This window comes from Schistocerca americana, chromosome 11 (assembly GCF_021461395.2).
Source record: "Schistocerca americana isolate TAMUIC-IGC-003095 chromosome 11, iqSchAmer2.1, whole genome shotgun sequence".
NCBI classification, from domain to species: Eukaryota; Metazoa; Arthropoda; class Insecta; order Orthoptera; family Acrididae; genus Schistocerca; species Schistocerca americana.
Window position 1 is genome coordinate 185,937,923 of NC_060129.1, and position 24,038 is coordinate 185,961,960.

Consider the following 24,038-nt stretch of genomic DNA (forward strand, 5'->3'; position numbering starts at 1 on the left):
ATCCACACGAGTTCCAAAAGAAATCCGTTGGAATTCGATTACTCGATAAATAGTACAATTCTCGAGGCTATCAATTCAACTAAGTACGTGGGTGTAAAAATTACGAACAACTTCAGTTGGAAAGACCACATAGATAATATTGTGGGGAAGGCGAGCCAAAGGTTGCGTTTCATTGGCAGGACACTTGGAAGATGCAACAAGTCCACTAAAGAGACAGCTTACACTGCACTCGTTCGTCCTCTGTTAGAATATTGCTGCGCAGTGTGGAATCCTTACCAGGTGGGGTTGACGGAGGACATCGAAAGGGTGCAAAAAAAGGGCAGCTCGTTTTGTATTATCACGTAATAGGGGAGAGAGTGTGGCAGATATGATATGCGAGTTGGGATGGAAGTCATTAAAGCAAAGACGTTTTTCGTCGCGGCGAGATCTATTTACGAAATTTCACTCACCAACTTTCTCTTCCGAATGCGAAAATATTTTGTCGAGCCCAAGCTGCATAGGTAGGAATGATCATCAAAATAAAATAAGAGAAATCAGAGCTCGAACAGAAAGGTTTAGGTGTTCGTTTTTCCGGCGCGCTGTTCGGGAGTGGAATGGTAGGGAGATAGTATGATTGTGGTTCGATTAACCCTCTGCCATGCACTTAAATGTGAATTGCAGAGTAGTCATGTAGATGTAGATGTAGACATCTCTAACAACTGCCCCTTGTAGATTCTCCTTGCGGACGCTTATGCCTGTGGAGAATTGATATTGTCCGGGTGAGCACAGTCACCACTTCCCTCCAGTTTACGAGTTGCATTTGGTCAGCTTTAGGACAGTAGTTGTAGTGCGTCGTTCGTGGCCGCTGCTCAACGCTCTAGCGTACGCAGTGTGTGTGGTGACCTTTATCTTCTCTCTGCTGGGAACGTCCGTGCTTGAGTCCTTGATAGACGGCGTGACTCAGCGAGAGGAGAGAAAGCGACTCTCTCTCTCTGGACCGTGTGAGCGCCGGAAACTCACAGCCGTGCGCGGAGCGTGTAGCGGCTGTTAATGCCCGCCCTGGAAACTGACAAGGGAACCTCCCCATCGCACCCCCCTCAGATTTAGTTATAATTTGGCACAGTGGAAAGGCCTTGAAAAACTGAACACAGATCAATCGAGAAAACAGGAAGAATAAGTGAGGAACTATGAAAAAATAAACAAAATATACAAACTGAGTAGTCCATGGGCGACATAGGCCACATCAATGATGATGTGAGCACAGGAGCGCCGTGGTCCGGTGGTTAGCGTGAGCAGCTGCGGAGCGAGAGGTCCTTGGTTCAAGTCTTCCCTCCAGTGAAAACTTTACTTCTTTATTTTTGCAAAGTTATGATCTGTCCGTTCGTTCATTGACGTCTCTGTTCACTGAAATAAGTTTAGTGTCTGTGTTTTGCGACCGCATCGTAAAACCGTGCGATTAGTAGACGAAAGGGTGTGCCTCTACAATGGGAAACGGAAACATTTGATCACAAGGTCATAGGTCAACTGCTTCCTCTACAAGAAAACACGTCTGACATATTCTATACGACACTGGTGACGGCATGTGCGTCACATGACAGGAATATGTTGTCGACCCACCTAACTTGCACACTTGGCGAATGGGTAAAAAGATGCTTCTACCTTGCCCCATTTAGGTTTTCTTGTGGATGTGATAATCACTCCCAAAAGAGTGATGAAAACGTAAGAGTGTGTCACATAAACTGCAACAAACGAATGCAACAGTTTTACAGTCGCACAGTTTTCTCTGTGCTCTGTCAAAACATATGTTCACAGTTGGCCGGCGGACGGCGTGGAGGCAGGAGGTAGTGTGGGGTGCGCTGCGCCGTCTGCGCTTCCGCGTGGTAAGTCTCGCGCTTGCTGCGGCTTAAAACTCTGTTTATAGAACGCTTCGAGAAGTAATGAGTAGCATGCAGTGATGGCTCAACCAAGTCGAAAAGATACGTTGAAACTTACCTTTGATCCTCGATATGCGAGACCCAAGTCGTTTGAAGTAGAAAATTGGTTAGAAGAGTATGTGAAGCTCTCCTTTAATGATGTAATTGGGATCCACCTGTCGATTGTAACTTGTGTCGTGTTTGTTAAAATGCGTAGTTCCGAGTTGTGCGAGAAAATAGTTGAGTCTTCCGGAGGTGTCATGAAATTTAAGCACTCAGATGGAAATGTTGGTGAAGTCACCGTTGCACATGCTGGTTTTGGCATTCGCACAATTCGAATCTTCGAGTTACCTTTTGAGATTACAACAGACCAAATTAATGCTGTAATTTCACCCTTCCGGGAAAGTGCTCAGCAACTTTGCCGAGAAATGGTGAAGCGCGCATAAATTGCCAGTGGTGGTGGTGGTGGTTGTTGGGATGTTTAAGGGGGACTAAACAGCTAAGGTCATCAGTCCCCCATTCCAAAAACAAGCGAGACAAAGTCGCAGAGCAGATAAAACCCCAAGGGGAAGGAGACTGCCCCCCCCCCCCCCGGTGCTAAAGAACACAAATTAGGCAACGAACACTACAGAAAAGAAGAGTACAGACGAACACCAGACAGAAAGAAATAGAAGAAAAGAAGATGGCCGGAGACTGGTTGACTGACCACGACAGCAAAAAAGGGAAAGAGTCAACCATCCGATGAGACACCAAAACAGCAACAAATGTGGAGAGACACGAGGACACAGAAACGGAAAAGTGCAGGACCCCCCTAAATGGATCCATAAAAAGGACTAGCACGGATAAAATGTAAAACATTGTCAGCCATGGAGGCATCGTCGCATAAAATCAAAGGCAAGGTGCCCGGGAAATTAAAAGACTGCCGAAGGGTGCGCAGTCGGGGACACTCCAATAAAACGTGGGCGACCGTCAGCCGGGACCCACACCGACACAGGGGGGGATCCTCCTGACACAAAAGATGGCCGTGCGTCAGGTAGGTATGGCCGATGCGCAGCCGACACAGGATAACAGAGTCCCTGCGAGAAGACCACAGGGAGGAGCGCCACACATCGGTCGTCTCCTTGACAGCCCGCAGTTTATTCGGGGCTGTCATGACTCGCCACTCAGCAGACCACATCCCAAGCACCTTACGGCGCAACACCAGCTGCTGATCGCGAGCCGTGAGGCCGATCTCCAAAGCTGGGGCGTCGAGCGCCCCTTTGGCCAGCCTGTCAACACGTTCGTTCCCTGGGATGCCAACATGACCTGGCGTCCAAACCAACACCACCGAACGACAATGACAGAAACAGACTCCTGAATAGAGGACACCAGAGGAGAAGAGGGATAGCAGCGGTCGATGGCCTGAAGGCTGCTCAGGGAGTCACTGCAGATGACGATGGACCTACCTGAGCAGAAACGCATATGCTCAAGAGCGCGCAAGATGGCCACCAGCTCTGCAGTAAAAATACTGCAGCCAGCCGGCAAGGAGCGTTGCTCAACGTGGGCAGCGCGAGCAGAAGCGTAGGCAGTGCGACCATCAACCAGGGAACCATCAGTGTAGACAGGCTCACAGCCCGGAAATGATTCGAGGAGCGCAAGAAAACGGCGACGGAGGGCCACAGGCGGAACCGAGTCCTTAGGTCCCTGTGCCAAATCCAGACGGACGGACGGCCGGGACAAACACCAGGGAGGCGTAGGTGTACGGACCCGGAAGGGAGGCGGAAGAGGGAATGAACCCAGTTCTGACAGCAGGGACTGGACACGGACAGCTACGGAAAGCCCAGACCTAGGTCGCCGTTCGGGCAGATGGAGGACCATGGCAGGGAAAAGCAGGCGACGATTGGGATGGTCTGGCGAGCAATGCACGTGGACAGCATAGTCGGCGAGCAGTCGATGGCGGCGAATCCGCAGCGGGGGAACCCCGGCCTCCACCAGTAGACAGTACTAAATGGCGTACGGCAGCTTGGAGTAGAGTTAAAAAAGCACATCCCGTCGTACATCAATGTCTGCGGATATAGAGGGATTGTAATTTATGACGACCAACCGCGAACATGTGCCGCCTGTAACAATCCTGGGCACGTTCGCGCAGAATGTACACACCGGCGCGTTGCACAGCTGCCGGCCGGCGAGGCCGCCAGGCCACCGGCGATGACAACACTGCCAGGTTCAAAAATGGTTCAAATGGCTCTGAGCACTATGGGACTTAACATCTATGGTCATCAGTCCCCTAGAACTCAGAACTACTTAAACCTAACTAACCTAAGGACAGCACACCACACCCAGCCATCACGAGGCAGATAAAATCCCTGACCCCGCCGGGAATCGAACCCGGGAACCCGGGCGTGGAAAGCGAGAACGCTACCGCACGACCACGAGCTGCGGGCGAACACTGCCAGGAACCTACGCCGCCGTGGCACGCGAACGGCCGACTGCCTCCTCAGCCGCTGAATCGTGTGCAAACACAAATTCTCCAAACGCTGAAATTCCGATGGACGTCAGTGCCGTCATAGCTGACGACCTACGAGAGTCCCGCCAATCTACGGAAACAGTTGAAGTTCCACCGACACAGGCACCTGCAATTGTAAAGGCAGCAGATCCGCCGGAAGCTGAAGACCGACGCAACTTGCAGGAAAGCGACACTAACTTGGATACTGAAGAAAGTCCGTCGAGAGGCAATTCTCCGAAGAAAAATAAGAAACGCCGGCTGGCGCGCAAAGGTGCAGAGGAGACAGCTCCCACACTCCGACAAAAAGCGAAGGAAATAGGTAGTACCTTAAGCCAACAGATCTGTAGCAACACGAAAGCGACACCAGTTTCCGAGGAGCGTTCCCCTTCTGCGCTGGAAAAACGAGACGTCCAAGGAAAGCCAACAAAGAAAGCATCCAACCACCCTCAAGAAACGAGTCACTCTCATGAAGCTTCACTCGTCCCACCCACGACGACAACCTCAACCAGCTGGGCAGACGAAAGCGACCATAACAATGCCGACGCTGAAATGACAGAAGTTTCAGAAACTCAGACAGACTGTAAGCTAGCCCCACAGGCGGCTGATTTCTTCAACGACGACGTCTCCGCGAACGAACATTCTAAAGAACAAGGACACACCGCTGAAACATTTGCTACCGGTGAATATTATTAAGATGCGTTTTAAAGCTGACGTTTGCGAGACAAAACAGAAGAATGTCTTTTAAAGTTAGATCAAGTAGAACGAAGAATGTCTGACATACAAGCATACAAAATCGCGACAGTAAACCTTAATAAGATTCTTAGTTCCTTTGAACTACAGAACTTAAAAGATTTTATATATGCTGACAGTGACATTATCCTTTTACAAGAAGTGACAGACATTGAGCTTGGCAACGTATCTGGCTTCAACGCCGTTACAAACCCAGAGCATGGAGCGGAAATGGGCACGGCTCTGCTCACAAAGGAGGGCATAGCAGTCCAAGATGTAGTAAAACTACCAAACAGTAAAGGCATAGCGGCCACAATAAACAACATACGACTCATTAACGTGTATGCCCCTTCAGGATCCAGTAACAGGCACCGCAGAACGGAGTTCTTTAAAGAAGAAATTGTCCCACTATTTGGAACTCGATATGAACACCTTATCCTAGGAGAAGATTTTAATTGTGTTTTGCATGCCAAAGACAAAACTCCCAATTTTAACAAGTGTACTGAACTGGAACGTATAGTTAATGACTTAAGAGTAATAGACTCATGGGAACATGTGCACGGTGCAGCCCCTGGCTTCACCCACGCCACAAGTCACTCGGCGAGCCGTCTCGACAGGATATATGTAACGCACAATTTGAAACACCTCATTTTGCAGTCCGAAGTATGGCCTACCGTTTTTTCAGATCGTGCTGCATACATATGCACGATCAATCTGATAAAACAAGGGACATTCAGAGGTAGAGGCACATGGAAGCTAAATGTGTCACATCTGGAAGACTATGCTTGTCAGGAGGCATTTCACAAGGTATGGAGAGAGTGTGAAAGCAAATTTAGCTCGTACAACTCTGGCACTGACTGGTGGCTGAAACATGCCAAACCTAAAATACGGAGGTTTTTCATAAACTACTGCAAAGACAAAAACTTTTGGTACAAATCAACTATAGAATTTTACTTTCAGTGTCTAAGGGATTTGTACAAGTGCGATGCAACAGTTGTGGACAACTACGAAAGAATTAACAAAATTAAAGCAAAAATCTTAGCACTACGGCGTAAACAACTGGAAGGGTACCAAATAAGGTCGCGTGCCCAGAATATAGTCCAGCACGAGGTCACTTCCATTTATCATGTCATTCGTGAAAGAAAAAGGGCGGCTCGCAAGATATTATCTGAAATAACAACTGATGATGGAAGGAAGTTGACGAAGCAAAGAGAGATTAAAGAGGCAATCGTACAGCATTTTGAATCCTTAATGTCTAGTCAGACGGTTGACGAACAGCTTCAAGACGAGTTAATGATTAACCTCCAGGGCAAAGTATGCCACGCGGAAGCACAAACTCTCATCTCGGAAGTGACTGAGGAAGACGTCGAAGAAGCTATATATGGAAGCACGAAAAATAAGGCTCCAGGGGCAGATGGAATTCCGGCAGAATTTTATCGCAGATTCAGTGGCCTCGTAAAAGGCAAGTTTACTCTCATCTGCAACGAACTGCTAAACCCTGAGAATGACATCCCGAAAGAATTTCGTGAGGGACTCGTAGTGCTAGTGCCAAAAACTACCAATACGAAATCTGTAAGCGCTCTGAGGCCAATTACGCTTTTAAACAGCGATTACAAAATCTTTGGCCGCATCCTCGCTCGCAGGCTGAAAACCACAATGACCAGCGTCACTGGCCCTTATCAAACAAGTGTGGGCAAAGACAGAAGAATTCTCCAGACCCTCTGTGATTACAGGGACCTAATCTCAACGGCCGACGTCTGCAAAATAAAATGTGCACTCGTCTCACTCGACTTTGACAAAGCCTTCGACAGAGTTAATCATAGTTTTCTCCTTCGCACCATGGGCGCAATGGGCTTCCCACCTCGATTCATTGCGGTAGTAAGAAATACAGTAACAAACAACTCAGCCAGAATTGCCATCAATGGACATACACTCCTGGAAATTGAAATAAGAACACCGTGAATTCATTGTCCCAGGAAGGGGAAACTTTATTGACACATTCCTGGGGTCAGATACATCACATGATCACACTGACAGAACCACAGGCGCATAGACAGAGGCAACAGAGCATGCACAATGTCGGCACTAGTACAGTGTATATCCACCTTTCGCAGCAATGCAGGCTGCTATTTTCCCATGGAGACGATCGTAGAGGTGCTGGATGTAGTCCTGTGGAACGGCTTGCCATGCCATTTCCACCTGGCGCCTCAGTTGGACCAGCGTTCGTGCTGGACGTGCAGACCGCGTGAGACGACGCTTCATCCAGTCCCAAACATGCTCAATGGGGGACAGATCCGGAGATCTTGCTGGCCAGGGTAGTTGACTTACACCTTCTAGAGCACGTTGGGTGGCACGGGATACATGCGGACGTGCATTGTCCTGTTGGAACAGCAAGTTCCCTTGCCGGTCTAGGAATGGTAGAACGATGGGTTCGATGACGGTTTGGATGTACCGTGCACTATTCAGTGTCCCCTCGACGATCACCAGTGGTGTACGGCCAGTGTAGGAGATCGCTCCCCACACCATGATGCCGGGTGTTGGCCCTGTGTGCCTCGGTCGTATGCAGTCCTGATTGTGGCGCTCACCTGCACGGCGCCAAACACGCATACGACCATCATTGGCACCAAGGCAGAAGCGACTCTCATCGCTGAAGACGACACGTCTCCATTCGTCCCTCCATTCACGCCTGTCGCGACACCACTGGAGGCGGGCTGCACGATGTTGGGGCGTGAGCGGAAGACGGGCTAACGGTGTGCGGGACCGTAGCCCAGCTTCATGGAGACGGTTGCGAATGGTCCTCGCCGATACCCCAGGAGCAACAGTGTCCCTAATTTGCTGGGATGTGGCGGTGCGGTCCCCTACGGCACTGCGTAGGATCCTACGGTCTTGGCGTGCATCCGTGCGTCGCTGCGGTCCGGTCCCAGGTCGACGGGCACGTGCACCTTCCGCCGACCACTGGCGACAACATCGATGTACTGTGGAGACCTCACGCCCCACGTGTTGAGCAATTCGGCGGTACGTCCACCCGGCCTCCCGCATGCCCACTATACGCCCTCGCTCAAAGTCCGTCAACTGCACATACGGTTCACGTCCACGCTGTCGCGGCATGCTACCAGTGTTAAAGACTGCGACGGAGCTCCGTATGCCACGGCAAACTGGCTGACACTGACGGCGGCGGTGCACAAATGCTGCGCAGCTAGCGCCATTCGACGGCCAGCACCGCGGTTCCTGGCGTGTCCGCTGTGCCGTGCGTGTGATCATTGCTTGTACAGCCCTCTCGCAGTGTCAGGAGCAAGTATGGTGGGTCTGACACACCGATGTCAATGTGTTCTTTTTTCCATTTCCAGGAGTGTATCAGCCGCCCGATTGACGTCACCAGCTCCATTAGGCAAGGGTGTCCAATGTCAATGGCACTCTTCGCCTTCGCCATCGAGCCCCTGCTTGCCTCCCTTAAGAAACATCTACAAGGACTACAAATACATGGAGGAAAGATCGTGTGCAAGGCATACGCTGATGATGTTGGCTTCCTAGTCGTGAATGGCGCTGAAGTACAGAGCGCACTACGAATAGTAACAAAATATGAACAGGCATCTGGTGCAAAACTTAATAGAACAAAATCGGTGATTTTCAACATCGGCCGTGGAATTGGGACGCAAACGCAGGATCTGTTACGCGAGCTTGTAACCATGAAATGTCTCGGCATAGATTTTAAAAGAAATATCAAGCACACTATTGCTGCGAATTATCGAAAATTACTTAACAGCATACGCGTCTCTGTACACGCACATAGTATTAGGAAACTCGATGAACTTCAAAAAGTAACAGTGGCAAATGTATACATCACATCCAAAGTTAATTATGTAGCACAAGTTCTGCCACCACCTGCGGCTTTGTTGAAAAGCATCGCATCTGCACTAGGACACTTTGTGAGCCGCGGACGTATTTTCAAAGTCAAATATGACATTCTGATGCTCCCTACGAAATGTGGTGGGTTAAATCTCACCGATGTCTGCAAAAAAGCGCAAGCCTTATACCTTGCTACCACATACAAACAATGGAAAGAGCCAAGTGGTACCCTTGCTGCACATTTGTTAAACGAAATAGCTCCTGCTGACGTCAGTGCACGCCCGGGTTCCCGGGTTCGATTCCCGGCGGGGTCAGGGATTTTCTCTGCCTCGTGATGGCTGGGTGTTGTGTGCTGTCCTTAGGTTAGTTAGGTTTAAGTAGTTCTAAGTTATAGGGGACTGATGACCATAGATGTTAAGTCCCATAGTGCTCAGAGCCATTTGAACCATTTGACGTCAGTGCACCTATAAATGTCCAACACATACCCAACGGACTATACCACTTGAAATACTTTTTCGTAGAATACAGCTATATACAGGCAAGGATTCCTGGGAAAGACATCATGAAAGTAAAAGAACTTTATAATAACTTCATGAAAGACAAACCCAGAAACGACGTAGAACAAAAGTATCCTTGTTATAACTGGGAAACAATATGGCAAAATATTCACTGCCGGAACTTGCCAACGTATGTCAAATCGACCTGGTACTTTGCTGTAAACAGAAAAATTACGACGAACTCTAAACTTCACTCTATTCGATTGGCCGAGTCACCGCTGTGTCCATTATGTAACATACCAGATACCGAAGAGCATAGATTGCTGTGTGACAGGGTGAAAGAAATATGGCTCTACATAAGACAAAAGATAGCGAGCGTCAGCAGTACTACGCCCAATGCCGTTACGACTTCTGAGTTTTTAAACCCTGACGGTATACCTTACCCTAAAACAAAACGAAATGCAATGAACTGGTTGAAAGGCCAAACGATGCATTACGTCCTAACAAAAGAATCAAGCAATAGGGAGGACTTCTGGGTATACCTTGCAACTGAGCACCACAAGTTGATGTGTACTAAAAAATACAAAGAAAATTACGCAAACTTTTTAACTAAAACAATCCTGTAACCATTAGAAATGCGTAATTTACATTGCACATCCAAGCATTTCGTATATTAGACGAATGATTTTTGGTTAAAGTTTGTACTTCACGTAGCAGGAGGAGGATTTCCAACAGAAAGTAGTCAGAGAAGATCATCAGTATAGACCAATTAAGCCTATGTGTATCTATTACTTTGGTTTCGGGGAAACACAGTGATGAAACTGGTATCCGCCATTTATTTAGTTTCTGTTTTTCTTTCGTTTTCTTTTCACAAGAAGACACATTTCTGTTAATTAAGTGTAAAATCAAGCAGAAGAATCCTATTTTACTTCATTACCTTCTGAAAAAGGAAATTATACTTATCAGCAATAATGAGTTTGCTTCTTTCCGTTTTTCCACGCACGGAGAACGAAATTTACAGATGCAGTTACATTCCCACAACAATTATGAGACTGCCTTCTCAATGGAATTTACATTTATTTTTATTCAAGCCATGTTGCAAACAAAGGCAACAGAAGGGGCATACTTCGTTCGTCGTTCAGAAGAAGCGCGTTTCCACATCATCAAGTTACATTCATTCTTAAAGGCGGATAAGCCGGGCCGAGAAGGCAACACTTGGCGAGCGTAAAGGATGGGTTGAAGGGGACAAAAAAAAAAAAAAAAAAAAAAGTGGTTACCGTGAGCAGCTGCGGAGCAAGAGGTCCTTGGTTCAAGTCTTCCCTCGAGCGAAAACTTTACTTCTTTATTTTTGCAAAGTTATGATCTGTCCGTTCGTTCATTGACGTCTCTGTTCACTGTAATAAGTTTAGTGTCTGTGTTTTGCGACCGCATCGTAAAACCGTGCGATTAGTAGACGAAAGGGCGTGCCTCTACAATGGGAAACGGAAACATTTGATCCAGGAAAACACGTCTGATATATTCTATACGACACTGGTGACGGCATGTGCGTCACATGACAGGAATATGTTGTCGACCCACCTAACTTGCACACTTGGCGAATGGGTAAAAAGATTCTTCTACCTTGCCCCATTTAGGTTTTCTTGTGGATGTGATAATCACTCCCAAAAGAGTGATGAAAACATAAGAGTGTGTCACATAAACAGCAACAAACGAATGCAACAGTTTCACAGTCGCACAGTTTTCTCTGTGCTCTGTCAAAACATATGTTTTTAACGTTTTCAAATTTTTCCGTGTGTAGACCGTCAAATGCTGCATATGTCCAAGCAAATGTGAACATGTCCTGGAATTTTGGAGAGCGAAGTTGATTATGTGTGAGTGCCTGAACTCTGATAATTGTCTGAAAATAAAAATTTAAACTTTTCACTGGAGTGAAGACTTGAACCAAGGACCTCTCGTTCCGCAGCTGCTCACGCTAACCACGAGACCACGGCGCTCCTGAGCTCACATGAGCCTTGATGTGGCCTATGTTGCCCATGGACTACTCAGTTTGCATATTTTGCTTATATTTTCATAGTTGCACAAACTTCTTCCTGTTTTCTCGATTGATGTGTGTTCAGTTTTTCAAGGCCTATCCACTGTGCCAACTTATAACTAAACCTGAGGGCGGTGCGATGGGGAGGTTCCCTTGTGAGTGACAGCCGGCACGCTAGCTCAGCGTGTTCGGTCAGAGGTGTAGCTGCCCTCTGTAACAAAAAACTGACTTCATGGATCAACGACGAACTTCAACAAGCGGCGTGGGACGTCCACCTCTAACACATACAATGAACTGTAGCGAACAATATTACATACACTACTGGCCATTAAAATTGCTACACCAAGAAGAAATGCAGATGAGAAACGGGTATTCATTGCACTAGAACTGACATGTGGTTATATTTTCACGCAATTTGGGTGCATAGATCCTGAGAAATCAGTACCCAGAACAACCACCTCTGGCCGTAATAACGGCCTCGATACGCCTGGGCATTGAGTCAAACAGAGCTCGGGTGGCGTGTACAGGTACAGCTGCACATGCAGCTTCAACACGATACCACAGTATATGAAGATCAATGACTGGCGTATTGTGACGAACCAGTTGCTCGGCCACCATCGACCACACGTTTTCACTTGGTGAGAGATCTGGAGAATGTGCTGGCCAGGGCAGCAGTCGAACATTTTCTGTCTCCAGAAAGGCCTGTACAGGACCTGCAACATGCGGTCGTGCATTATCCTGCTGAAATGTAGGGTTTAGCAGGGATGGAATGAAGAGTAGGGCCACGGGTCGTAACACATCTGAAATGTAACGTCCACTGTTCAAAGTGCCGTCAGTGCGAACAAGAGGTGACCGAGACGTGTAACCAATGGCAACCCATGCCATCACGCCAGGTGATACGCCAGTATGGCGATGACGAATACACGCTTCCAATGTGCGTTCACCGCGATGTCGCCAAACACGGATGCGACCATCGTGATGCTGTAAACAGAACCCGGATTCATCCGAAAAAATGACGTTTTGCCATTCGTGCACCCAGGTTCGTCGTCGAGTACACCGTCGCAGGCGCTCCTGTCTGTGATGCAGCGTCAAGGGTAACCGCAACCACGGTCTCCGAGCTCATAGTCCGTGCTGTTGCTGTTGCAAACGTCGTCGAACTGCTGGTGCAGATGGTTATTGTCTTTCAATCGTCTCCATCTGTTGACTCGGGGATCGAGACGTAGCTGCACGATCCGTTACAGCAATGCGGATAAGATGCCTGCCATCTCGACTGCAAGTGATACGAGGCCGTTGGGGATCCAGCACGGCGTTCCGCATTACCCTCCTGAACCCACCGATTCCGTATTCTGCTAACAGTCATTGGATCTCGACCAACGCGAGCAGCAATGTCGCGATACGATAAACGGCAATCGCGATAGTCACAGTCTGACTTTGATAAAAGTCGGAAACGTGATGGTACGCATTTCTCCTCCTTACACGAGGCATCACAACAACGTTTCACCAGGCAACGCCGGTCAACTGCTGTTTGTGTATGACAAATCGGTTGGAAACTTTCCTCATGTAAGCGCGCTGTAGGTGTCGTCTTCGGTGCCAACCATGTGTGAATGCTCTGAAAATCTAATCATTTGCATATCAGAGCATCTACTTCCTGTCGGTTGAATTTCGCGTCTGTAGCACGTCATCTTCGTGGTGTAGCAATTTTGATGGCCAGTAGTGTATATATGCTCAGGGATTGGCTGTTGTTTTGTCATCATCATCATCACCATCATCATCATCATCATCTCATTCGCATCGATACACAAGTCGCCAAAGTGGCGTCAGTTTAGAGACTTGTACCCGACGGGAGGTCCTAGCCACACGGCATTTCATATACCGCTGTCAACGCATTTCCATTTAAATGATAATTAATTGAAACTCTAAGCTGCCGACAGGTGTTTTTGGTGTACCTCGATGGGGACAGCTAAAAATGTGTGCCCAGACCGGGACCCGAACCTGGGATCTCCTGCTTGCATGGCAGACGCTTTATCCGTCTGAGCCATCGAGGACAGTTGGGAATATGAGTCTCACGGGAAACGTGGAAGGGATAAGTACCTGCAGTAGCACTATTCATCTGTGTCCTCGGTGGCTCAGATGGATAGAGCGTCTGCCATGTAAGCAGGAGATCCCAGGTTCGGGTCCCGGTCGGGGCACACATTTTCACCTGTTCCCATCGAGGTATATCAACAACACCTGTCGCAGCTGAGGGTTTCAATTAACTATCTTTTATTCTAGAGAAGCTGCACGGTCATCAATGGTATCTGTGCTTTCGAGAACAGTTGCTATCTTCATATGAATTTCCATTTCTTTCCGCTGAGTCCACGCAGCCCGTCTCGAGTAGGACTGTTTGACGCAATTGTTCTGAGGCCGGTATTACACTATCATATTTCTTTGACAAAGAAATCAGTTCAAATATCTAGCAAACATCTTTGACATGGCGGTAAAAAGGCGTATTACGTTGTCGTCATATTGTTCGTCAAATTTCAGAAAAGTGGTTCAAATGGCTCTGAGCACTATGGGACTTAACTGCAGTGGTCATCAGTCCCCTAGAACTTTGAACTACTTAAACCTAACTAACCTAAGGACATTACACACATCCATGCCCGTGGCAGGATTCTAACCTGCGACCGTAGCGGTCGCGCGGCTCCAGACTGTAGCGCTTAGAACCGCTCGCGTCAAATTTCAATATGGGAGAAAACAACTACCTGTTATTATGCGCTGCAGTTGTTTGTACGATTGCATCGTGTGTGCATTTGGAAGAAAAGTGTCGGAAAAAAAACGACGTGGATATTACGTCGAGATAGTAAAAGCATTCAGCAAAATTTGTTACGACAGCTGCTAGCGGACGACGTCAGGTCTTACATATAAATTAGCTACGAATGGGTGAGAGTGCATTTTAGTATTTGCTCATTAAAATGGTATCTCATATTATAAGACAGAATACTCATTTGAGACATGCTATATGTGCATAAGACAGGTTCACCGTGACACTACTCAAATAGTACTCCAATACCACAGTGCACATCAAGCAAAATAATTCCAGAAACGTGTCAAGCGATTTGTGAAGCACTGCAGGGGGACTATCTGAAGGTAAATAAACGTATAGTACACTATAAGGGCAATAAGAACTGTTTTTATTTCTGAATAATTTAATTATTAGAATTAGTCTTCAAACAACTACAAATTTAATAAAAAGTACGAAACAGGTGAAACACTTTTTAACTTGTGTCATCCAGAGTTCAAAAATATACAAAGTAGAAGGGAACGCTAGCCGACGGCCTTCCCGCAGTGGTAACACCGGTTCCCGTCACATCACCGGAGTTCAGCGCTGTCGGGCTGGGCTAGCACCCGGATGGGTGACCATCCGGTCTGCCGAGCGCTGTTGGCAAGCGGGGTGCACTCAGCCCTTGTGAGGCAAACTGGGGAGCTACTCGATTGAGGAGTAGCGGCTCCGGTCTCGTAAACTGACATACGGCCGAGAGAGAGGTGTGCTGACCACATGACCCTCAACATCCGCTTCCAGCGACGCGTGTGGCCTGAGGATGACACGGCGGCCGGTCGGTACCGTTGGGCCTTCATGGCCTGTTCGGGCCGAGTTTAGCTTACTTTTCTTTCGCTAATAAACAGACTTATTCATAACGAAGATTTTTGTAGATATTTTTGAAATATTTCCCACAAATTAGTTGAAAAATGACTAACTGAAGTACCCCATCACGTTTTCCTGTGTCTATGTGAAGACTAATCTCAGGAACTACTGTAGGGATTTTCATATGCTTCCACCAATAGAGAGAGTGATTCACGAGAAAGGTATGTGGAAGTAATTCAATAGCGCAACACTACACAAGGCGTCCAACTGTGGATACCTAGTACAACGAGTGCCAAATCAGGGCTGTTCGCTAGTCGAATATACATGTAAATGTTAGGAAGCCTTTTTTAAACATTTATGTCTGGAGTGTAGCCTTGTGTGCGAGTGTGGACGATATGCGTTTTGGAAAATGAGCTAACACAAACTTTCAAAATGTAGTGCTTCAGAAGAAAGCCGAAAATAGATGGGTAGATCGAATAGCAAATGAGGAGGTACCGACTGCAACTGAGAAGAAAAGAAATATATGGCACAAGCCAACTAGAATAAGGGGTCTGTTGACGGGACACATGCTGAGCCACCAAGGAATGGTCAGTTTGGCAATGGAGGGAAGTTTTCGGGGGTAAAAACTATAGAGGCAGACAAAAAGATGGATGTAGATTGTAATAATTATGCAGAGACGACGATGTTTGCATAGAACAGAGTAGTGTGGAGAGCTGCAGCATTTTAACTGTGCTATAACAATACATACGAATGTAGCTTTGTAAATCTGTTACGCTGCTGGCCATCAAAATTGTTACACCACGAAGATGACGTGCTACAGACGCGAAATTTAACCGACAGGAAGAAGATGCTGTGATAAGCAAATGATTAACTTTTCAGAGCATTCACACAAGGTTGACGCCGGTGGCGACACCTACAACGTGCTCACATGAGGAAAGTCTCCAACCGATTTCTCATACAGACCGGCAATTCACCGGCGTTGCCTGGCGAAACGTTGTTGTGATGCCTCGTGTAAGGAGGAGAAATGCGTACCATCACGTTTCCGACTTTGATAAAGGTCGGATTGTAGCCTATCGCGATTGCGGTTTATCGTATCGCGACATTGCTGCTCGCGTTGGTCGAGATCCAATGACTGTTAGCAGAATATGGAATCGGTGGGTTCAGGAGGGTAATACGGAACGCCGTGCTGGATCCCAACGGCCTCGTATCACTAGCAGTCGAGATGACAGGCATCTTATCCGCACGGCTGTAACGGAGCGTGCAGCCACGTCTCGATCCCTGAGTCGACAGATGCGGACGTTTGCAAGACAACAACCATCTGCACGAACAGTTCGACGACGTTTGCAACAGCACGGACTATCAGCTCGGAAACCGTGGCTGCGGTTACCCTTGACGCTGCATCACAGACAGGAGCGCCTGTGATGGTGTACTCCACGACGAACCTGCGTGCACGAATGGTAAAACGTCATTTTTTCGGATGAATCCAGGTTCTGTTTACAGCATCATGATGGTCGCATACTGGCGTATCCCCCAGCACGATGGTATGGGGTGCCATTGGTTACACGTCTCGGTCACCTCTCGTTCGCATTGACGGTACTTTGAACAGTGGACGTTACATTTCAGATGTGTTACGACCCTTGGCTCTACCCTTCATTCGATCCCTGCGAAACCCTACATTTCAGCAGGATAATGCACGACCGCATGTTGCAGGTCCTGTACGGGCCTTTCTGGATACAGAAAATGTTCGACTGCTGCCCTGGCCAGCACATTCTCCAGATCTCTCATCAATTGAAAACGTCTGGTCTATGGTGGCCGAGCAACTGGTTCGTCACAATACGCCAGTCATTGATCTTCATATACTGTGGTATCGTGTTGAAGCTGCATGTGCAGCTGTACCTGTACACGCCATCCGAGCTCTGTTTGACTCAATGCCCAGGTGTATCGAAGCCGTTATTACGGCCAGAGGTGGTTGTTCTGGGTACTGATTTCTCAGGATCTATGCACCCAAATTGCGTGACAATGTAATCACATGTCAGTTGTAATATAATATATTTTTCCAATGAATACCTGTTTATCATCTGCATTTCTTCTTGGTGTAGCAATTTTAATGGCCAGTAGTGTATGTTCGCATGTGGGTGCGTTTCACTGCAGTTCAATGTAAATCACTATGCGTAGAAATGAATTAGCGATAGTAGATACTAGTGCAGAACATCATAAAAATTGTCAGTATGTTATCATATGTTGAACAGGCATTATGAATTTTAAGTAACGCTTTCGATATTACAGTGGGAGAACGCATTTATGATCCATTGAATGAGCTAACAATTAACCATCTTCAGAGAATAATTCGAATGAATGCCCCGAAAACGTCGAAAACTACCGGTATCTCGACAGATAACCCTCCTTTTCATTTTAAGGCATTTTCCAATTCGTGCCATAAAAATGACAGGGGCTTACTTGTCGACATACTGGAGTTTTTGATGAATTTACCCAAACGCATTCTCGCACGTAATACAAGAGGCTGGGAAAAGCTTAACTTCTCCTTGGGCAATGCGTTGAACATTGCAGTCTGAATACTTCACAGGCTACATATCCCTAATCAATAAAATGTGTACAGTGTATACAATTGATATGTTGACAAAAACGTTTTTAAAATATGAACCTTTAAAACCAAGAAAAATCGTTACTTTACTTTGTTTCAAAGTCTACATCGTAATACCATCTGCTATCTGAGTCCATGTCCGAAACATCTGATTGTAAATTAAGGATGATAGTTCTAGGCTTTTATCCATCTTCACCTCACTGTGAAAGTCTTATTTTTGAAACTTTTCAGTGTGACACAACACAGCTGTCCATTGCTTCATGCATAAGACTTTCAGTGTCTGTTATCTTGAATGCCCCCCCCCCCCTCCCCATACATAGCTTGTAACCTGTCCGCAAATTATTTCTATCGGACTATACTGACAGTACTACGCGGGGAAATGCTAAACTGTGAGACCACATTCACATGCAAGAAAGTCAAATTTATACATTCTGTCGCGTGACTGTTATAAATTAACGATCTGCACAAGTTACTGCAATTCGGTCGCTCTATGAATGAAACTGTATTATCGCAAAATACGGCAACAGCGGTCCAGTTTGTGATTCGCGGCTAGCCGCTCGGAAAGAGAGTGAATCTTAGGCCGGTATTACACTATCAAATTTCTTTGTCAAATATCTTTGTCAAAGATATTTGATGGTGTAATAGGAACTTTGTCAAATGTCGTCCAATATTTGATCAAATCTAGGGCGTCGCAGTAGATTTGATCAAAGAAATCGCTTGTCTTCTGTTCACTGCAATGTGACATGTTCCCACACGGGGCGCTAGCATCGCTGCAGCGTTCTGTCGTCTGTAGTGTTTTCATAAACATTGCCGGTAAATACAATTGGTGAGTGCCGACAACTACAGAATTAATAGAGATGTATGAAGCTGGTGAGGCGCTTTACAAAGTTAGGCACCCTGAATACAAAAATAGATTAAGAAGATTGGACCTGACCTGACCTGATCTAACCTAACCTAACAAAACTCCTGTAGCAAGGAATCGGAGTGTTACAGTGAGCCTGTCTTCTGAAGATGTAGCAGTTCTTAAGTGAATATTGTGCTTTGTGATATGAGGATACACTTCACTGAGCACATACAGAAATGTATGCTCATCCATTCTTAAGTAATTGATGTACGACTTGACGTCTTCCACTGTAGGCTCACGTAACAAGTTTTGTTGAATGCTTTTATCGTGTCGTCGTAAAACCCACGGCTTCACCCAGATTAGATTAGTTTTTCGTTCCATAGATCCGTGCTGAGGAGATCCTCGTGGATGTGGAACATGTCAATTTTTTTTAAAGCTGAAATAACAATACTAATAGTATGAATAAATACAACACATCATTTGTTTCTATTAAAATTTTCGTCAATGGAGTAGAAGGAGTTGGCCACTAGTAAGTCTTTCAGGCTCCTTTTAAACTGATCTTTATTTGTAACAAAATTTTTTATATTTGGTGGCAAATTATTGAAGATGAGTGTTCCTGAGCAATTGACCCCTTTTTGAACTGAAGTAAGTGCTTTTAAGTCCTTGTGCAGATCATTTTTGTTCCTGGTATTGTATGTATGAACTGAGCTGTTTGTTGGAAAAAGAGATATATTATTTAGGACAAATTTCATTAAGGAGTAAATATACTGAGAGGTAGTAGTAAGTATACCCAGTTCTATGAAGAGGTTTCTGCAGGAGGTCCGTGAATTTACTCCACAAATAATACGTATTACACGCTTTTGGACTATGAAAACTTTTGTTTGACTTGAAGAGTTACCCCAAAATATTATCCCATATGACATTATGGAATGAAAGTATGCAAGCTTTTTCATTTTTATGTTGCCTATGTCTGCTAACACTGGAATTGCAAATACAGATTTGTTAAGGCGTTTCTGCAGTTCTGTGGTGTGCTCCTCCCAACTGAATTTGTTATCAAGTTGTAATCCCAGGACTTTTAAGACTGTCAACCTCGTATGTATGGTTCCATTTTTTCCCCCACTTCTTTTCCGCATGTGCACACAATGCAATTGTGGTACATACAACTGCTGCGGTTAATAACAAGTTGTTGTTGTCAGCCATCTTGAACTTTGACGAAAAATTTGATGACAGTGTAATACCCCTTCCAGCGCTACGTCAAAGATCTTTGTCAAATATATTGGACGGAATATTTGGTCACATCTTTGATCAAATCTTTCACAAAGAAATTTGATAGTGTAATACCGGCCTTACTGGCTACTAACAGTTAATGGTGGGGGATGCGCGGAACAGCTGAAAATAGGCTCGCTTTCCAACATGACGCGAGCTGTAGCAAAGTCTTCGCACTGGAGAGCACAACAGCAGCAACAAAGTACACAAGCGGCAAGACGCAGTCAATACCTCCGCTGCGCAGTGCCGATGGTACTGTTACCGACGACTGTGCCGCTAAAGCGGAGTTATTGAACGCAGTTTTCCGAAATTCCTTCACCAGGGAAGACGAGTGGAATATTCCAGAATTTGAAACACGAACAGCTGCTAGCATGAGTTTCTAAGAAGTAGATACCTTAGGGGTTGAGAAGCAACTCAAATCGCTTGATACGGGCAAGTCTTCAGGTCCAGATTGTATACCGATTAGGTTCCTTTCAGATTACGCTGATACAATAGCTCCCTACTTAGCAATCATATACAACCGCTCGCTCACCCATAGATCTGTGCCTACAGATTGGAAAATTGCGCAGGTCGCACCAGTGTTTAAGAAGGGTAGTAGGAGTAATCCAAAGAACTACAGACCTATATCATTGACGTCGGTTTGCAGTAGGGTTTTGGAGCATATACTCTATTCAAACATTATGAATCACCTCGAAGAGAACGCTCTATTGATACGTAATCAGCACGGTTTCAGAAAACATCGTTCTTGTGCAACGCAGCTAGCTCTTTATTCGCACAAAGTAATGGCCGCTATCGACAGGGGATCTCATGTTGATTCCGTATTTCTAGATTTCCGGAAAGCTTTCAACACCGTTCCTCACAAGCGACTTCTAATCAAGCTGCGGGTCTATGGGGTATCGACTGGATTCGTGATTTCCTGTCATAGTAATAGACGGCGAATCATCGAGTAAAACTGAAGTGATATCAGGTGTTCCCCAGGTAAGCGTCCTGGGACCTCTGCTGTTCCTGATCTATATAAATGACCTGGGTGACAATCTGAGCAGTTCTCTTAGGTTGTTCGCAGATGATGCTGTAATTTACCGTCTAGTAAGGTCATCCGAAGACCAGTATCAGTTGCAAAACGATTTAGAAAAGAGTGCTGTATGGTTTGGCAGGTGGCAGTTGATTCTAAATAACGAAAAGTGTGAGGTGATCCACACGAGTTCCAAAAGAAATCCGTTGGAATTCGATTACTCGATAAATAGTACAATTGTCGAGGCTGTCAATTCAACTAAGTACCTGGGTGTTAAAATTACGAACGACTTCAGTTGGAAAGGCCACATAGATAATATTGTGGGGAAGGCGAGCCAAAGGTTGCGTTTCATTGGCAGGACACTTAGAAGATGCAACATATCCACTAAAGAGACAGCTTACACTACACTCGTTCGTCCTCTGTTAGAATGTTGCTGCACGGTGTGGGATCCTTGCCAGGTGGGATTGACGGAGGACATCGAAAGGATGCAAAAAAGGGCAGCTCGTTTTGTATTATCACGTAATAGGGGAGAGAGTGTGGCAGATATGATACGCGAGTTGGGATGGAAGTCATTAAAGCAAAGACGTTTTTCGTCGCTGCGAGATCTATTTACGAAATTTCAGTCACCAACTGTCTCTTCCGAATGTGAAAATATTTTGTTGAGCCCAACCTACGTAGGTAGGAATGATCATTAAAATAAAATAAGAGAAATCAGAGCTCGAACAGAAAGGTTTAGGTGTTCGTTTTTCCCGCGCGCTGTTCGGGAGTGGAATGGTAGGGAGATAGTATGATTGTGGTTCGATGAACCCTCTGCCAAGCACTTACATGTGAATTGCAGAGTAATCATGCAGATGTAGAACACGAAAGACGGTCATGAACTGGCGATTATCAACTCTCTCGGGTTCGCAGTTGAAGCTCGCTGCCAGCTGGGCAGATTTTCGCTGTGCGCCTCTAATCCGACTCACCGTCTTTCTCCGCGGCGAGCAACGGCAGCGGCAGCGAAAGCAGCAACAGTGTCAGGGGCACGTGCCCCAACCGTCTCGGCGAGCGCATCTCAGCGGACTGAGCGCGTTGGACTGGCGCCGCGGGCAGAGCGGCCAGAGATATACAAACACCTCAGCAGACAGGTGAGCATCGCGTCGCGCACGCCGACGTCTTGCGATAGCGGCGAAAGTGGGGGAGCGGAGGGGCGGCGTGAGCAGAGAATCCCTGCGCTTTCAAGGCCACAACACCGCCTGCAGTCCTTCGACCATAAATATAATAGACTGGCCCTGACGTAATTTTCGAGGCTCCGACGTCTCTGGGCTAAAGTCACGCGAATGTTGGCAAAACATGGTTGTTTCGTGTTGCGCTTATGGCTGTACCACAGTCTAATATATACAGTCGCGACACTCACTGCTGTGAAAGTTGTTATCATTTGACAGTTCAAGTGACACTAGCGCCCCTAGCGGCCGGAAAGCTCGCCTTCCTCTGACGGCAGATGCGACGTAAAAATCATGTTTGTTTTTTAATTCGTTTTGTACGTAATTTACAAAATAGTTAGTATATTTTTGCGTCACAAGTATTAGGAGAACAGCGAGAGACATAAATGATCGTGAAATATAAATAAACAGAGCACGAACTATTGAATGAAGTGACATAAACTGCAACATATTCTTGAAGAAATAATTAAGTAGCAGCATACAATCGCACTTATTCCACTGAAAGTAAGAGAATACACACTGTGTATCCCACATATCAAGTATATAGATGCTCTTCCTTGTGTAAAAATGAAGCGACACATCACTTTTCATTACGTTCTGCTTTGCAGGAAGCCTGCTTTCAAAAATACAATTTCCATCTTATTCTTTGTGGTATCAGGTTATCTAAAAAAAAGCATGACTGTTTTAAAATATCCCATTGATACATTTAACGAAAATAAAATTCAATGAATGAGTCAGTCCTAACTCTTTAGCAAGCCAAATGAGCCAGCTTCATTACTTTTTTATTTCTTCTCTTGCTCCTACAGACTAAGTCTTGATTCCTGAATTTAATAATGTAAAAGGCACTTGCAATGAAGTTCCTTAAGGATACAGGCCCTTTAACACAATGTGCAGTAAATATGTCAGAAATATCGTTTACGTTTTGGCAAAAATCTGCAGTAGCAGTAGCAGATGATGATATGGTGCCACAAGTAAAAAATGTCTCAATGCCTGCTGCTACTGTATGACTCAACACAAGAACTGCAGTGCTTACCTACATTTTTGAAAATGCTAGCAGTTGGACAGCTCTTTTAGTGGATAATGTTATACCTGAATAAATTATTACGTATGCTTTTTATCAAGTGTGGGGTGTCATGAAAAAAGTAGATCTCACTCCCTTCGTGTACTAAGCATGGATTAACTCGTGTGATACCCACTCTGTGCCTCCACTCCACAAAATTCGAGCCTTGGTCAGTGACACGTGTTTTTACAACCAAACCAATCTCTGTGAGTTTTTTGACAACTTCAAAAAATATGTGCGTCAGATGGGTGGCTCCTACTGGCCCTTTAGAGGAATAATATACTAATGGCTGTTTAAAATTTGAGAATATGTCGTTAATGCAGTATTGGCAACCACAGATGTATGTATGAAACCATGTCTTCAAATCCAATAACACGATCCCTAGAGCTGTCATATATCAAATTTTCCATTAGTGACATCTCATCCATAGAAAAATTAACAATTATATCACTTTTTGGTAACTGCTGCACTTTCTGCTTTAAAAGATGAAATATGTTATTATTTATTCCACAATTTAACTGTATATCTTCCACATACCTTTGTATGGTACGTACTGATGAAAGGCTAAAACAGTGTGATAAAAAACTGTATGCCTGAGTACTATACAACAAATTAAGTGCAAATAATTTAGTTTCATATTTCCATCTCGCACCACGTTTTCCATTCAATGGTATACTGATTTGGCTTATCAATAAATTGAGAGCATCTCTTTTCAAGTACTTGGAACCAATGCTTTTTAAACTGAGATTGTCCTTTTGTACTTGTGTCCTGTGACGTTGCGGTTGCAGCTTATTCTTACGATGGGCACTTTCATTGTCACGTAGTAATTTTGTACCAAGTCTAATGATTTGCACGTTTATATATTTCACACGATTTTCCAACACGCGAATAATTTCACGCAATCTAAGCATTTCATCTTCAAAAGATGTCTGTCTTACAGATTCCGTTG

General features: G+C 45.7%; 1 protein-coding gene across 2 annotated transcripts in view; it reads right to left on the reverse strand.

Annotated features, from left to right (window-relative positions):
• The window catches only part of LOC124554098, a 207,078-nt gene extending 185,173 nt beyond the window's left edge, over positions 1–21,905 (reverse strand). For both annotated transcript variants that reach the window (XM_047128163.1, XM_047128162.1), the window contains exon 1: positions 21,793–21,905. In XM_047128163.1, the coding sequence (XP_046984119.1) occupies positions 21,793–21,880 (88 nt within the window). In that variant the 5' untranslated portion in view covers positions 21,881–21,905. The remainder of the gene's footprint in view (positions 1–21,792) is intronic.
• Positions 21,906–24,038: the final 2,133 nt, after the last annotated feature.